General features: G+C 37.5%; 1 protein-coding gene across 9 annotated transcripts in view; it reads right to left on the bottom strand.

Moving 5' to 3' along the window:
- The window catches only part of VPS13B (vacuolar protein sorting 13 homolog B), a 456,296-nt gene that overhangs the window by 222,652 nt on the left and 215,379 nt on the right, over positions 1 to 18,265 (bottom strand). For all 9 annotated transcript variants that reach the window (XM_080611867.1, XM_080611862.1, XM_080611863.1 and 6 more), the window contains 2 exons: positions 9,507 to 9,634; positions 779 to 1,013 (listed from right to left, as the gene is read on the bottom strand). In XM_080611867.1, the coding sequence (XP_080467993.1) occupies positions 779 to 1,013; positions 9,507 to 9,634 (363 nt within the window). The remainder of the gene's footprint in view (positions 1 to 778; positions 1,014 to 9,506; positions 9,635 to 18,265) is intronic.

Here is an 18,265-nt window from a genome sequence, read left to right as displayed (position 1 = left end):
TCCATGCTTAGCAAAAAAAGCTGGGGAAAGGAGGAAGGGGAGACACAGAGTTACAGCATTTGCTTTCTCAAGTAACTCTTAACGTGAGATAGAACCCTGCTTTCCCACAAATGGTTGAACACCTGCCTGCTGATGGGAAGTAGTGAATTAATTCCTTATTTTGCTTTGCTTGCATGTGCAGCTTTTGCTTTACCTATTAAATTGTCTTTATCTCAACCCACCAGTTTTCTCACTTTTACCCTTCTGATTCTTTCCCATTCAGCTAAGGGGGAAGCGAGTGGTTATTCTATGGAGCTGAGCAGCCCACTGGGGTTAAAACTCAAAAAATGGCATTTCCATGAAATTTTTAACTTAATTATGAGGCACGATCTCATGCATTATGGCATTAACATAAACCCATAAACCACAAAGTTTTCCTAACCTGCCTCAGTTCTGCCTCGGAATTCACAACTCACTGCCTCCTTCTGTCATGTCAAACCAATTGTAGGTACCACAGAAACTTGAATGACAAAAGCCAATGCAGATAAAGATTGCACTTCTGAATTCTTTTGGCTTCAACAAACACATAAAACATGACAAAATTAGCTCTTTGATGATGAGTTTCACTCATCTCTGGGGACCAAACCCTGTCATTAGTATTTCTAGCCATCAATAATACATAACATAATATTAAAAAAGCAGCATAGCACCAGAAGTTTTCAAAATGAAGTGATGATAATTTTCATAACAGTAACAACTGGAAATTAAAGAGTAAGTGTACTTGAATTTATCACACTACCTTCTTCCAGGATTGGTCTCAGCACAACAAATGGGATTTCCTGCAATGGTTCCATGTGTTTGTGTCCAGCACTCATAATCTTTATATGGGGCAAGCAGACGACAAGTGTGCCAGGCATACTGGTCTGCCCATGGTACCAGCTTCGCACAGTCCCAGGAATGTCACCCGATACAATTGTACTTGGGGAAGGCAGGCTATCATTCGGAAGGAATACACAACAAGATTGCACTTCAAGCTGAAAAAACAAAACCAAGAACAATTTCTCAGAAACAGATCACCATTTTTTTCCTCCCAGTGTGGAGTATTCCTCTTGGTACAAAGCCTCACATTACTCATCTATCACAGTTCATTGAAAACAGTCTTGGCTTTTAGTCAAATTAAGAGGAAAGATGGTATAAAATGATGGAAAAAATATATTCTTGCAAAGTATGATTATGGCAGGGTAGGGAAGAATTGTGATTTTGGTCTGTAAATTTGATCAGAAAGGTGTTATCATATAAAGAGAACATACCTCTATCTACATTTCAAGAACTTTTTACAAGCATAACTGAGTCAGAAAATGTTCTCACAATAAAGCTGAGAAAGGCCTTCTCTTTTTGTAGTTCATTAGCTTTTGTTAGGAACAGCTACACCTCTAGAACTACCCAACATTTTATATGCTGTTACTTTCTATAAAGACTTCTTTTAAGACTTATTTCAGGGAAAATTCCATCTTTACATTGTCAACAGTAATGAACATGTACAAAAAGTCTGACCATCAGGTAAACTAGGAAAAATATAAACTGCAGTGAAAAACTGACTTTAAAACAAATGCATACATACATAAAGATGATAGGGGTGCTTGAGCACCTCCCATACAAAGACTGAAAAAAATGGGGCTGTTCACTCTGGAGAAGAGAAGGCTGCGTGGAGACCTCATAGCAGCCTTCCAGTATCTGAAGGGGGCCTACAAGGATGCTGGGGATGGACTCTTCATTAGGGACTGTAGTGACAGGACAAGGGGCAACGGGTTTAAACTTAAAGAAGGGAAGTTCAGATCGGATATAAGGAAGAAGTTCTTTACTGTGAGGGTGGTGAGGCACTGGAACAACTTGTCCAAAGAACTGGTAAATGCTCCATTCCTGGCAGTGTTCAAGGCCTTGGTTGGACAGAGTCCGGGGGGAGCATGGTCTACTGTGAGGCATCCCTGCCCATGGCAGGGGGGTTGGAATTAGATGATCTTAAGGTCCTTTCCAACCCTAACCACTCTATGATTCTACAAAAGAGAGAAATGAATAGAGTTCACAAAGTTTATATAGCTTTTCTCCTGTTTTCATTGCAAAAATAAGTAGTGCAAATGAAAAAGTGCAATGTGAAATTGCACTTTTTTTGTTCTTTATTTTCAAGCAGTGCTGTTACCCTGAAACATTTCTGACCATTCTGCCATCTCCTTGTGAGCTTCTAGCAAGGCCAAGTGAACCCAAACCAAGAACTGAACTCATCATGACTTGTTAACTCAGAGGCAGTGCAAACTGCAGTCCCTGTTAGTATTACTTGGCTCTTACATGTAACATTCTGCACCTGGATATCAAATAGCCCTAACAGCCTGCACACTTGAATGGTTTATTAAGCAAGTACAAGCTATGATTCAGTTCATGTCTTCACATTGTTTGGAAAAACCTATTGTATGAAATGTTGAACACAAGATGTTATTTGTAGCTGTGACAAAAGAACATTTGTTTGCTGTAAACTTACGCAACAGTGTCTTTTGATTTGACATCACTGAAGACATCACAGCTTAAAGCTGATAACCAAGGTTTGTACTCCATACCCTCCCCTGAAGTCTAATAGTCCCTCAAGACTGCAATAATGATTTGCAATAGAGCTGGAATTCCCCAGCACCATAAGTACTTTGCCAGCCTAGTGAAGAGAACACAGATATTCATCTTTGTTTCAACATTTTTGTGCCCTTTTGCTTAGACAAACTGACAAGAATTCACTGCAGAAAAATATAAGCATAATTTTGCAAAAATAAATACATTGTTACATGAAGTCTGTGTTTGTTTCTCATTTTAGAACTGTTTGAGTTGTAAAGTGAAGTTAATTACATCTTTGATAAGTAGTTTATTGATCCAAGGTTGCAGAGTGTACTTTATTTATACTGGATGAAAAGCAACGGTGTATTGTTACAGATGTAATAAATTTGGATTTATTTTTTTTAAATGGTAAATTAGTCATTGTGTCAATTTGCAAAGATTTTTACAGTGACACATTAGATCGTTTTCTGGTCTATTAGTAATAGGTTGCAGGTCAAGCCACTGTGGGATAATGATAAATAGATGACAAGGGAATTTATGATCAGTGTAACTTTTTTTTTATCTGTGCATTTGTTGAGTAAACAGTTTATAACAACTCATCCATTCTCCATATATATGTACCCATGAGGATTAACATTAAATGCTGCCACAAACCATGTGGTAACAATAATCAAATAATTCCACCACCTTGGAGAGATACTGTACTTCAACACATTACCAGCAGCAGGATCTGCAGGAGATGTTTTATTGAGTACTCTTGAGAAGATTTCTCAATACTCAGTAGGGTTTTTACACTTAATTTTACAGTTCAGTACAGCTTTGTACTGAAGAAAAGTTCATTAGATCATTTTTGTTGTACTTTACTTTGCCATATCAAGAATATTGAAGTGGAATCACAATAGTTTCACTCCTTCAAACGCCTGATGGAAATTACTGTTTACATAGGCAGCTACTTTGCAATTAATTTTCAAACACCTTAATGGCAGTTGAACCATGAATTTTGGTGGGGTTTACATGAGTGCATCAGGCCCTCCATATGTAGTATTACAGATCTGCTTACAGGTATGGTTTGCTTACTTGTGCTTCACTTAAATTTTTATACAAATAACGGAATTTTGCAACATATTATTGCAGGATTTCTAAGGCCAATACAATGAACATGGAAAATTCCACACCTTAGTGCAAGTCACACAATTATTATAATTACATAAGAAATAGCCAACTTGGATGCACAAGGGCCCAAGAAGTGCAAAACTGAATTGCACCTGCTGAATTTCTCAGAGGCAGATTCTGCTGACACACAACTATCAACTTCAGTGGTATTCGTGTACATTTATCTGACAGAATCTGGAGATCTGTCTAATAACAAGTTCCAGTGAAGAAATGGAAGAGCGCACCTAAAATGATAGAACTGTATGTTAAACAAAAGTGAGAATGTGCTCTACAAATTGCTTCACCAATCGCAAAGCGCTTTAAAATAGATGTAATCCAAATTCTTAAAATTAAACTACATCAATAGCATATATTAAAACTATCATATAAATCTTTTTACACTTTTTAAATAACTGCTAAACGGTGTGTCTAAAATTGTGCATTTAATGTAAAATGCGACTGATTTATGTAACTGAATATAAATCTGCAGCAGTAAATCTTGCACTAATGTAAGGATCTGACAATCCAAGGGAAAGAAAATGAAGTAATTTGCCAGTAAGAAGTCCTCAAGCTGGGGGTCAGATCCTATTCATGGAAACCATCTGGTTGGGACCCTCCAAGCCACACCAAACACAAATGATCTTTTAAAAAAATATCCTATTCATTAATGCTTCGCAGCTGCACTGAGTGTTACTTCATTTTTCCATGGCAACATCCTTTCTGTTTCAAGGATCTTATTTCAGTTTTGGTAGCAACGTGTTCCTTTGCCAATACTGAAGACATTCATGTGTTAAAGAGAAGGAATTATTACAAATTCTTGAAACAGAATCACTCCCTATTTTCATTTCTATTATGTCAAGGCCTATACATGCTAAGTAACGTACACTAATGATAAACCAATGAAGTAAGCAGTATCTTCCCTTCTATTTTTAAAATGTTGCACAAGGCATTTGCTCTCATCTTTTACTAATATATAAGGCTAAAAAAGTGCAATGACTTCAAGACTTTGGTACAGAAATGAAAGTATTAAGTTACTGGAATAAATGGAGTATTTTTAATTCATATTCTATAAAAAGAATGTAGCTCAATAGAGAGAACAATGATTATATACTGCAGGTCTTCCTAACTGAGAAGGGTGAGCAGGAGGGAGCGAAACAAAACAAGTGACATGCCACAGTTATCCTGTGCAAGTGCGACAAAGAGGGACAGGTTGTACAAGAGTCTTTACAGCCTTTCACGATAGTGATACCATAAGGAGATTCCCTTCACAAACCCATATTTTATAGCTACAGACCAATTAAAGGCTTTAAAAATGACCCACAAGTGACACTCACATAAAGGTGTCTCCTCAGAAGTTGCGCTTGTGAGCATAAATCACCATTCGTTACATCCTCTTCGCAGACAGGTGAATATGTTTTTCTGGGAGTTTCAGGTAAAGAATGCAACCTCCAGTGATTTCCAAAACTGAAAAGAACCACCACTACACATTTCAGGTAGGGGTTCTGGTGTGGTCATTATTGTAAGACCATACCTCAGCCTCTGACATCCAAATTAGTTCTACCAAATTACACCATCTGGGTTTGAGCCATACACAAGCTGTGTGTTATTATTTAAAAAGGCAAGCCAGAAATCTGTGTTTTGAAATTAGACAAAAAGTACAAATTGCATAAATGGAAAGCAGAGCACATGAGTGAGAAAACTGAGAGAGCAGACTACCTGTCCATACAAACAAGTATAAATGAGGATCAGTTGCATCTTCTTTGACCACTTAAAACACTATGTCTTAGCTCTACACAGCATTCCTATTCTTTTCTAAGAAAGCTTGATTTTAAAAATTTTTATTTAGTAACAGAAAGTTTAATTTTTTGTCAGTTTGTGGCAAGTAAACAACGAAATCATCCTTTCTCCTAACTGCTGAATAACTTCTGATAGTTGTAACTCCTAAGTTACAAGTCACAGAATCTCTTCCTGACCCATGAATAAAGAGTACTGTTCAAAGACCAGGAACTCTAGTCAACTCCATCCTTTCATTTCTGCTCTTTCAATCAATGCTTCACTGACTAAAATTTTGTACAAATTATGCTTTAAAGAAAATATTATTTTCAATAATTTCAGGAAACAGACTCATTTTTTCAAATAATTTCTGGGATATTAAAAGGCATGTGGAATATCTGGCTAAGTTTTATATGTAATCATTACACTCTTATTTAGTTGGCGTTCATTGCAACATTACTCATTAATTCATTTGCTTTTAATACAGATCCTTCATTGTTCTCAGTGGAATTCAGCATTAACAACCAATTAAAAATAATTGTGTTTATACTGCTCTACAATTTTAGCAACTATTAGGATGAAGAACACGTGAGAAGTGAGCACTACCCTCCTACAGGGTGCAACTGCCAAAAAGACTTCAAGGCTGCATATAAAATTCTACAACAACTAAATAATAAAAACAATTTTTTATAGTTAAGTATGAAAGTCTTTTCACTTAAATACTAATAGCTTACCACAACTCTAATGCACAAAATTTTCATGCAATATTCTATCATGAGCAAGCCAGGGCTAAGGCTAAGCAAGTACCAGCTTTGCGTCCAAAATAAACTTTCCAGTTACTTTGGTTCCAAACACATTTACTTACTCAAACTTCCACTAAAAGAATAATCCTTTGATGATTTTAAGTTATGAAGTTCTGTTTTATCTGACGACAACTACAGACTTTTCTGTTCTACAGTCATGTTAATAAAAGATCCAGGAACATGAAACTAGCTTCAGAAAAAAACTAAGAGTCTAAGTGCTCAGCATATAACCAGACAAAACATTCTAGAAATTTGCCTTTTTCTGCCAAATTATATTAAACCACAGAAAATCAGGATGAACTTAACATAAAAATCTATTTATGTGTTTAATAAAATGAAAATTATGTTTAATAAAATAAATATACTGTTCTTGAATTGAAAAAGAGACTCATAATTCTCATCATCTTATCCCCTATACATTGCCTTGCACAAATTTCAGCTTTCACATTTAGGCTGGTATTGAAGGTAAAAAGCTATGTATGTGCATTTATGTCTTGAAAAAATGTATTTAGATAAAACAGCCACAGGGACTACTAGGAATAATAAAAAGAACAGTAAGCATATCTATAAATCCTTCATATTTCACCAAGAAGGAGCACTGTGCATTTGTTTGGCAGCATGTTCTTGGACTTTATCTCTAGTGTTTCCTTGGAGTCTGTTGAAACTTTACACCGGTAACATGTAATATCCTTCTGCCAAGATCCTGGCACGTACTTTACCCAGTATGATCAAAGCATAAGAATGAAACGTATCAGAAGTGTGTAAGCTGTTGTATGTTTTCATAGGGTTATTTTAATTTCTATATAGGAACTATAAATATAATTTCATATTCATATTTATGAAAATAGAAAGTATGAGTATGTTACTAAAAATAGCTGTAAAAAGCAAATAAATCTAGAACCTCAAACACACCAGAAAGAATATCTAATACAAAAAATCCCCCGCCCACACTAACTGTTTTAACTCTAACCCATGAGTTTATGCTATGTAAGAACTGAAATACATTTACAAATTACTCTGAGAAAACATGTGCCTATCACTGTCACCAGCTTTCATCTCCACAAAAAAGACACTAATTTGGGTGCAACCTTTTTTTATTTGCTGGTTAGTTATTTGGTAACTGATCAACTTCATTTTTAGCTGGTCAGTATCTTAAACATTCTTTGAAACAAATTCAGTTTGCTGGTTGCTCACATAAAAAAGCGTATCTTGAAAAATGTATAGGCAGAACAGCTCAGCCCTGATTCAATTTCTCCCATTTATAAAGGACCAGCTCTTCAACATCATTATCCTCATTAGGATATTATTATCTTTATTATGACTCAAACTGTAAGCCTCATTTAGATAGGGAGTCGCACTGTGATAGGTACCACCCAGACACATAACAAAAATGAACTGCTTTCCTCAAACAGCTTAAAAGTTATGTCGCTGGACTCCCCTTATCTAGCCATTTTAATCTCCAGCGCTGACAACATTAAGAAAGAAAAGAAAACAAACAAAATACTCATGAAATAATGGTGAAAGAGCTGGCTGAAAACTAAACAACTAACAGAAAGCATCTTCTCAACTTCAATGTTTTGCAATCAAGTCACAAATCTGAAGTTCTTGCTCAGGCAAAACTTAAAACTTTCAGAATTTCTAATATTTTGAACCCAAGGTACTTCCTGCATGAAAGAGGCATAAAACAGACACACGTTCTGGAATAACACCATATATAAGAAAATATATGTCTTGGTAGGAAGAAGGAACAGATGATTCAACAATTACCTTCTGTCAGAAATAAGGGGTCTTTGTACTTTTTAAATTTTATTTTAAGACAAAACCAGTTTTGCTACCATATACTGGTGCACCATATAATACCAATCTCAAAGAATATCCTGTTCAAGAGGCACAAATTATAATAATTGAAGTTAGGGTAATTTCTAAGCAGGCACTTCATTCATACTTGGAAGAACACAATCAAAAGGAGCATCAAAAGGAGCGTGACCAGCAGGTCGAAGGAGGTGATCCTACCCCTCTACTCTGCTCTTGTGAGACCTCACTTGGAGTATTGTGTGCAGTTCTGGTGTCCTCAACATAAAAAGGACATGGAACTGTTAGAACAAGTCCAGAGGAGGGCCACGAGGATGATCAGGGGACTGGAGCACCTCCCGTATGGAGACAAGCTGGGGCTGTTCAGCCTGAAGAGGAGAAGGCTGCATGGAGACCTCATAGCAGCCTTCCAGTATCTGAAGGGGGGCTATAAGGATGCTGGGGATGGACTATTCATTAGGGACTGTAGTGACAGTACAAGGGGTAATAGGATAAAACTGAAACAGGGGAAGTTTAGATTGGAAATAAGGAAGAAATTCTTTACTGTGAGGGTGGTGAGGCACTGGAATGGGTTGCCCAGGGAGGTTGTGAATGCTCCATCCCTGGCGGTGTTCAAGGCCAGGTTGGACGAAGCCTTGGGTGGCATGGTTTAGTGTGAAGTGTCCCTGCCCATGGCAGGGGGGGTTGGAACTAGATGATCTTAAGGTCTTTTCCAACCCTAACTATTCTATGATTCTATGATTCTATGAATCTTAATCTTAGTATTTCAAAGCCTGCCAGTTTTTGTTCTTGCAGTCTTAACACTGGACTTCAAACATGGCCCTTCTTGTGTATTATATGAATATATACTGCATATACTGCTCTGCTTTCACTGATCAGTGATCATAATCTAGAAGAATCTGGGACAAAAAGGTTTAATTCAAGTGGTCATCTACTTGTCCTTCATGAAAAGGTAGACAAGTAAGCAGCTGAGACACCACTGTATAACATCATACATACCAAGAAAGTGTTTATCATACACACTTTCCTCAACTGTTTTTCAGAAGGAAGGTGTTCTGCAAATCTAACTACGGATAAAAAGGTGTATAGGTATGTTTAGAATATAGAAAAGTATTATAAGCATTTTTTCTTCATTTAATTTTTAAGGATCTTCCCTCTTAGATATAAAATTTATTTCAAAAATTAATATTCTAAAACCAAAGCATTCTTTGCTTAATTTACAAAAAATCTGTATTTTATTTTTCATTCTCTAAGACTTTGAAACTACTGAAATAAGACAATAAAACTTGGGAGCTCCTTTAAAAACCTTCTAATAAAAAGTGCTAGGATGCATAAAAAGAATCATAAAGTTTGGAAAGATATAGGGTTTTTTTCACTTCCTTTTCATCTTACCTGAAGTGTAAGGCACTTAACTGCATTCCACACTATTCCAATAAATTCCTTCATTCTTTCTTCAGGACTTCTGCAGCTTTCAGATGAGTTCAGCATGGTTTTCACAGGAAGTGACAAAGGACGAGATTCTAAATGCAAACAACAAATCTCAGTTACAGACGGAATATATAACAAAGTAATATGCTTACTGGTAGCAAAGAAAAAGATTACTTAAATCCTAAAATAGATTTTCTTTCACCATGTAACTCACTATGGATGTAATAATAGTGCATCTACTATTAGTTTTAAAATTGGCAATACAACTGTATCAGTTAAGGCTGGTGAGAAACGCAATGAAATGAAATGCTTAAACTTTTTAATGTAAACTGCTAAGAAAATATTATGAAGAATTCTTGACCTAAGCAAATTAAGACAGTTTTCAGTGTGATAACCTATTTGGTGACAGAATAGCAACACAAGAAGTACTCACATACACTGCTGCCAGTTTAATCCAAAAAAGGTTTTAATTTTCTAAACTCGTTGTAAGAAATGGAAGACAGCCCATATTAAATTGCAACCTTTGATTAGTTTTCTTTTAAAAATTCACTTAGAAACTTGAGTTTGCTTCAAAAAAGAAAAAAAGTTATAAAAATGAAACCATTTTCTTCGTCAAGCATAAGGTACTAAAGTATGGCATATTTCAGCAAAATTAAATATTTTCTAGTAAAAAGAGAAATTTCCTTAAACTGTTAGTGATTTAATAACATAAAGATGAGAAGATTTTCGGTAACAGAGGCATTTAATTGAATACAAGCATAGTAGAAGTACAAAAGTGGACTAATGAGGAGACCAGGTAGTAACAGCACATTCATTCAAGACTGTATGAATGGCACATAATTCCTCCTGTCATCTCTTACAGAATACCCTCTTTCTTATGCTTTGAGATCATAGAATCATAGAATAGTTAGGGTTGGAAAGGACCTTAAGACCATCTAGTTCCAACACCCCTGCCATGGGCAGGGATGCCTCACACTAAACCATGCCACTCAAGGCCTCATCTAACCTTGAACACCGCCAAGGATGGAGCACTCACAACCTCCCCGGGCAACCCATTCCAGTGCCTCTCCACCCTCACAGTAAAGAACTTCTTCCTTATATCCAATCTAAACTTCCCCTGTTCAAGTTTGAACCCGTTACCCCTTGTCCTGTCACTACAGTCCCTGATGAATAGTCCATCCCCAGCATCCCTGTAGGCCCCCTTTCAGATACTGGAAGGCTGCTATGAGGTCTCCATGCAGCCTTCTCTTCTCCAGGCTGAACAGCCCCGACTTTCTCAGCCTGTCTCCATACGGGAGGTGCTCCAGTCCCCTGATCATCCTCGTGGCCCTCCTCTGGACTTGTTCCAACAGTTGCATGTCCTTTTTATGTTGAGGACACCAGAACTGCACATAATACTCCAAGAGAGGTCTCACGAGAGCAGAGTAGAGGGGCAGGATCACCTCCTTTGACCTGCTGGTCACACTCCTCTTGATGCAGCCCAGGATACGGTTGGCTTTCTGGGCTGCGAGCGCACACTGAAGCCGGCTCATGTTCATTTTCTCATCGACCAACACCCCCAAGTCCTTCTCTGCAGGGCTGCTCTGAATCTCTTCTCTGCCCAACCTGCAGCCGTGCCTGGGATTGCTCCGACCCAGGTGTAGGACCTTGCACTTGGCATGGTTAAACTTCATAAGGTTGGCATCAGCCCACCTCACAAGCGTGTCGAGGTCCCTCTGGATGGCATCCCTTCCCTCCGGCGTATCAACTGAACCACACAGCTTGGTGTCATCGGCAAGCTTGCTGAGGGCGCACTCAATCCCACTGTCCATGTCACCGACAAAGATGTTGAACAAGACCAGTCCCAACACCGATCCCTGAGGGACACCACTCGTTACCGGTCTCCAGCCGGACATCGAGCCGTTGACCACAACTCTTTGCGTGCAGCCATCCAGCCAGTTCTTTATCCACTGAGTGGTCCACCCATCATATTGATGTCTCTCCAATTTAGAGACAAGGATGTCGTGTGGGACAGTGTCGAACACTTTGCACAAGTCCAGGCAGATGACGTCAACTGCTCTGCCCCTGTCCATCAGTTTCGTAGCCCCATCATAGAAGGCCACCAGATTGGTCAGGCAGGATTTCCCCTTAGTGGAGCCATGCTGGCTGTCACCAACCACCTCCTTATTTTTCATGTGCCTTAGCATGCTTTCCAGGAGAATCTGCTCCAAGGTTTTGTCAGGCACAGAGGTGAGACTGACTGGTCTGTAGTTCCCTGGGTCATCCATTTTCCCCTTCTTGAAAATGGGGGTTATATTTCCCTTTTTCCAGTCGTCGGGAACTTCACCTGACTGCCATGAGTTTTCATTTGGGGGATACCCACCAAATTATTGTCAGATTCTTTAACATTTCCAGTTTTGGCCTACATGTTGTTGAGCTGACAAAACTTCAGGAATAAATTATGAAGTCTTCATGATCTCATTTTAAACTAATTGAACTCAGACCAAGTGTGACTATTTGTCTCCCAGTTATATAGCTAGGAGAAAGCTGCAGCATACAAACTACAGAAAAATTCTCAAAATAAAATAAAGCTACCAACTGAACTCAGATAAGCAAAAGTATATGCCCCTTGATATGTATCACTGGGTCTTCAGTCAGGTTTGGTCGTGCAAGGAAACATGCAAAGATCTTTAAATTAAACATTTGAGAGGTGAATTTCTGCCAAGAGCGTGCAATGGTAATGCCACTTGAGGAATTAATTTGTGACATTTTTCTCATCAAGGCTAGAAAAGGCCAGAGTTGATTAATATTGTAGACAAAATCACAGAATCATAGAATAGTCAGGGTTGGAAAGGACCGTAAGATCATCTAGTTCCAACCCCTCTGCCATGGGCAGGGACACTCCACACTCAACCATGTCACCCAAGGCCTCATCCAACCTGGCCTTGAACACCACCAAGGATGGAGCATTCACAACCTCCCTGGGCAACCCATTCCAGTGCCTCACCACTATCCTTTAACAAATAGTATTTTTGATGACCTGAAAAGAAGTATTAACTTTATTAAACTGATGGGGATTCAAAAAATTCAGAGAGGTGGTCAAAAGAGTGAAAGAGAATTTTTATGGCTGCAGTATAATTAGTCCTCTCAGATACTCCTGCCTCCAATTATGGATCTATCAGAATGATAAAGAATGAAAATTGGATCATGAGAATGTAAAATGTGACATCTCATGATTGTTTGTTGTTCAGCTGTGCTGGGGAGACAAACAAGTAAACCATTCATACGGAGAAGCAGCGTGGAGTAGTTACTTCATAATTTTTTATCACGTGGACACACACGCCATGCAGTGAGTATTCCATCCACATTACGAATGGATTAAATTAAAAGCAAAGACATTCAGTAAGGAATAGCTGTTCTGTTTTAACTTCTCACCCTACTTCAGTTCACACCATCTTCTCTGTGTAGTCAGGCTGTACACAACATGGCTTACAAGGTAAGAATGAGGAACAGCTTGAGTATCAAGAAATATTAATATAAAAGAGTTACTGCATCATAGAACTCCATAACACAAGTGGGGTAAGGGCTGGAACTCTGGAAATTTCACAGGCAGGAATGCTTCAGGTCAGGATGAACAGATAAATACAGTGTAAAACTATACAGCACAACCAGCATTCTACATCACTGAACAAGTGCATTCTCTGTGAGTGGGATTTAAAGCTAGATTTTAGTCAAGTCTTCTATGTTCTGTTTGCTGGGAAACACACTCTGCTAATTCTCTTGCAATTAGGGAAATAGACTTTCTAAGGCCACAAACAACTACCTGTGAATGAAAAACAAAATCAGCTGCTGAAGCACCACTTTTTTCTCCCCATATATGTGCAATTCAAACCTGCAAAGCAGAACATCCACAATAGACAACACCTTCTCTGTAAAACACCATACTCTGTCAAAAGACCAAAATAAAAAACCAGCAAACCAAAAAGGAATCATTCAACCAGAAATCCTGTAAAATAGAGAAACAATAAGAAGTGTTTCAGAGTGGAAAGAAGAAACAAGCACAGAAATAACTCCTGAAAAGAAGTCTTCTGTTCATTTTTTTCCTGTCCCAGAGTTTTCTCTGAAGGGATGTTGAGAGAGAACAATGTCTTAACTCCCTATCAGGCAAGGCCATCAGTAGATGACAGTTGCTAAGAGACTGTAGTATTCTGGTGTGGCTATTGCACGTGTTTGGCTAGTCCTCTATAGCAGACATGTAGGCTGGATCAGCTCCATCTGTCTCACTATGAAGGTTAATCTCCTAAAATAATTATGCTACTCAGCTACTACCGAACTGAAAAACTTAGGAACATTTCCTGGCACGGTAATCAGCCTTGTGTTGAAGCCCAGAGCCAGTCAGCAATAGCTAGATAGGAAATATGAATTTTATGAAATACTTACAAATGGATGTAGGAAAAAGAAATAAAAAATACAAAAAAAACCCCTCCCGTCAACAACAAAAAACCCCACAAAACAATGGAGGGGGGACTGCTTCAGGTTGTATAAATGGAATTTTTAGGAAAACCAGAGTACAGGAACATAAAATTTTCCTACTCTCATCTTCTAGTCCTATTTTTGTAAAAATATACACCACAATTATTTCAATCATAGCATAGCATCAACTAGGTTGGAAAAGACCTTTAAGATCATCAAGTTCAACCAGTCTCTCAGAACCTGCCACACTCACCCTCAACTGCAGAACACACACACTGGTGATGATCTGAGATTTCAGAAAGGGCTGATCACATCAATCAGAACTGAGCCACCAGAAATAGCAGTTTTCATAATTCATTTCACAATTCATGTTTAAAGTATAGAGTGATAATCCTGCAGTGATAATCCTGCAAAATTAATCATAAACATAACTGTCTTTGTAGGAGATGCCACTAAGCAAGACTTACAGGTAAAAATTCTAGATAGAGGTGTCTTTCTTATATAGACATATTCTTCCTCTTCTGTGTTTTTTTTGTTTTAGCCTACTGGGAACGGTTACTTTAGAAGTCTGATTCATAAAATATTTAGAAGTTCTAAAAATAGATAAGCTCTTTGGCAAAAATGGTGCTATTCTGTGCTATTAATATTCAGTGACCTAAGGAACACAAAAGCAAAACCACAACTTTTGATGTGTAAAAATTTGTGGCAAATGGACATTTCCTCAAATAGATCAAAGCAGAAAAGACCACAGATCTTCCACAGTTTTTCCACTACTGGGTTGAGGACTAATGATAACCTGTACTCACAGCCAGCCCCATGCTTTCAGTTCTTCCTCTCCTTACAGCTAGCCACTGAACTAAAGAAAGGTAAAATACAGAGCTAGTATCTTATTCCTAATGTGTATGTGGTGCAGATCTATCATGTCTCATCCCTCTGGCACAAGGTGACTCATTTATCCCAGCCCACTGTGTGCCTCAGATACTTCATGCATTAGGAGGGCAGCAGCTTCCTTCTGGTCAGAAAAGGTTATCTTGCCGCAGGCAAACACGTACTTTCAGTGATCCCCAAAACCTTAGAGAGCTCCTACTGAACGACAAGGTTCATTGTCAAAAACCCATGCCTCTCCACCACATCACTGTATGACTGTACTCAAAATGCACCTGTCATTTGATCTCAACAAGCTGGGGAAGCTTTCCATCCCACATCACATCATCTGCCAAACAGCTTCTCACACATCAGAACTGAGTTAAGCTGAGAAAAATCCCATTGCTAACTAACCATAGTTACTAAGAAGCCATGACAGCAAAACACATGAACATTAACAGTATTGAAAAGAAGAAAGAAATCAAAGGAAGGTAAACTGCTACTACATGTCTCTTTCTGGAAAGATTTTTCCAATGCTCAAATTAGAAGTAGTGTCCATAGTGGCAAGGAACTCACTGGGATTTCTTAATATTCACATTTGCATGTATTAAATATGGTTTCTTATCAGAAATAAAAATACCAAGGTGTTTGAGCCATTAAGGAACTGAGCAAGGGGTCCAAGGGATTACAAATGAGGTTAAAGTGCAGTGGAGGAGAAAATTCAAACTTCAAACAACTCAAAAAATTCTCAATATCTAAATGGCCTACAGCTTTTTTTGGTTGTTTTGCTGTTTGGTTTTTTGGTTTGTTTTTTTTTTTTTTTTTCAGAAGATTAACTGGTTTCTTCATATGCAAAACAAAACAAGAACTACCCACTGGCAAAAAAACCCACCAAAAACACCACCTATTTAAAACTTACTTGTTCCTTTCTGTAAACCAGCAGTATTTGGTTTCTACATACAATATTGTGAAAAAGTAAAAATTCAGTGAAACTTGTTATATAAAAGCTTGTTTTCCCTTAGGTTTGCATTCCAATTTTCCTCATACGCTTACATATTCTTATATTTACAGCACAAAAGAACTAAAAATATATTTCTACAGAGAGAGATGTGAGGCATTACAAATGATTCACACTTTTCTGTATACATGTACAACGCCAAAAAACCAAATTGTGTTCTCAATATAATGTATTTCCATACAATAACTATGTTCCATGATTTAATATTAGAACATACAGAAGAAATTGCAAACACAGAGGAATATCTTGCCAAAAATACTTCATATCTTAATATACAATTTTCCCCACAATTAATTAAAAAAATAGAAAGTTAATCTAAATAGTAGGCTAACTGAAACCATCAGGTGAAGCTCAAAGCTGTATTTACCAATACTTTCTGAACCATCAGTATCATCAGAAGTGTTTCAGAAGATTCACATTTTATTTTTGCAGTATTACAAGTTATTCCCTATACCCCCGTTCCTGGATGACTGATACCTGAATTGTTCAGGTAAGAGATCCTTTTTTCATAAGAGTAGCCTACGATCATTTTTATGTAGAAAAACATCAGGATACTTAACAAAAAAGTAGCACTTAAGTAACTTAAATAACAGCAAGAAGTCCTTTTAAGCTTAGAAAAATATGCAGTATATTTGCTCACACGGTGAATAGTCTTTGCATAAATAATTTCTTTACTGGGCTTCGAGCATTTTTGTATTCTTCATTACTTTCACTAGCAGTGCAGATACTATATGACTTTTATCAATCAATATGACAGTTGAGGCACACAGTCCTTCACAACCAGCCAGAGCAAGTCCTTTATACCCAGGGAAACAGCAGCAGAGAGGTATAGCAACTACATCAGGATGGCCATTTAATGAGTTAGCAGCAGAATAAGCGTTAAAATACAGAGGCTTCTGACTTTACACCAACATGCCTTTCCTAGGATAAACATATGCCAGTAAACAAAGACAAATGTGATCTTAACATTGTTTTGCAAGCAGAAAGGATCTGTGTCAAAGCAGAAGTTGGCTAGGGAATGGCTAGAGTCAGCATTTTCTTCCACCAAATTCTTAGCAATTGCTGCACTATTTCTGGCAAAAAATATCTATTTAGTTCTGAGAACAAAAATAAAAAACGACTGACACTTCTGTACAAATCAATAACAGCCATTCACACACAAAACTGAGCTACTACATTAGTAATTAGAAAAATGTGTTATATGTGTGCTCATACCTGAAATCTATGCCTGAATTTATCTAAATATTAATTATCATTCCAGATAAATCTTATACTATGGAGTAAGAAATTCAGCCTTTGAATTTGCAAAAACTTTCCTGGTAAATGCGGGAGGAATTCTGCCTAATTTTCTGCCCTCTTAAAAATTCACTGAAAGTTTCTTAGTCTTTCAGATATAATCTAAAAAGAAACACCCATTCTTTTATCTCTACTTTGAATTTCTCCATACAGAAAGCATGTTTGATATACTACATTGGCTTTATATTACTAATGGTTTTGACATCCACACTAAAGAAATCATGCTAGGTATGTGACTGTCCAGCCATTTTAAAAGTTACAATAAATCATCTGCGCCTGGAGACCTCCCTTTTAAATAACTCTTCCAGGAACTAAACCCTATTTACAAAAATATAAAAATCCTAGTGTTTTCAGGCACCCCAGGTATGATGTGCATCAGATTTCAAGTCCTGCATTTTACTTTGCCTATTTAGCATCTATTTAAGCTAGTTCATTTTCCCAAATAAATTGCCAGTCATACAGTTCATAGCAAGCATGACTAAACGATAATCATTCAGTTCATTGAGCAGAAATACTGACCTACTAAGTCAAATACTTCAGATAATCCATTGATTTCTTACCAGCCAGACCTTCTCTCACATTTGACAGATTTCTGCATTCCAACAGCTCATTTTAGAAGGAATCTACTTCAGCATTCTAATTGTACTTCAGGGAAAAAAAAAATCAGTAACTGCATCCAGTTTTGCTAAGTAAAGGTCGTATTCTGCCACACTGTACTTAATAGAAAGTTTATTAACTTTAGATGAAACCAACTAAAAACACTAATACAGCATCAGTTGGTCTAAATAGAGACATAAGTATCTCAAACATATGTTTCTACAAGGTCTGTGAAAATACATAAGCAGGGGAAAGCAGGTAGAAATCAGCAACAGGAGCTCTGTCCTTACTAGGAATCAGACAATTTATACAGGACAGAGAATATAAAGGCCATCTAAGACAGAGTTTTTAATTTTCTTGTTATGACACCATCCTCCACCTACTTGAAATGCAAATGAATAGAGGACTGAATATAACTTTGCACTTAAAATTTAAAATTCTCTAATTATTTCTCTGTAAGAACAACAGCTCCACAGAAAAATACATCAATGTTTCA

Source organism: Psittacula echo, assembly GCF_963264785.1.
Source record: "Psittacula echo genome assembly, chromosome: 2".
NCBI classification, from domain to species: Eukaryota; Metazoa; Chordata; class Aves; order Psittaciformes; family Psittacidae; genus Psittacula; species Psittacula echo.
This window is presented reverse-complemented; position numbering and strand designations above follow the sequence as displayed.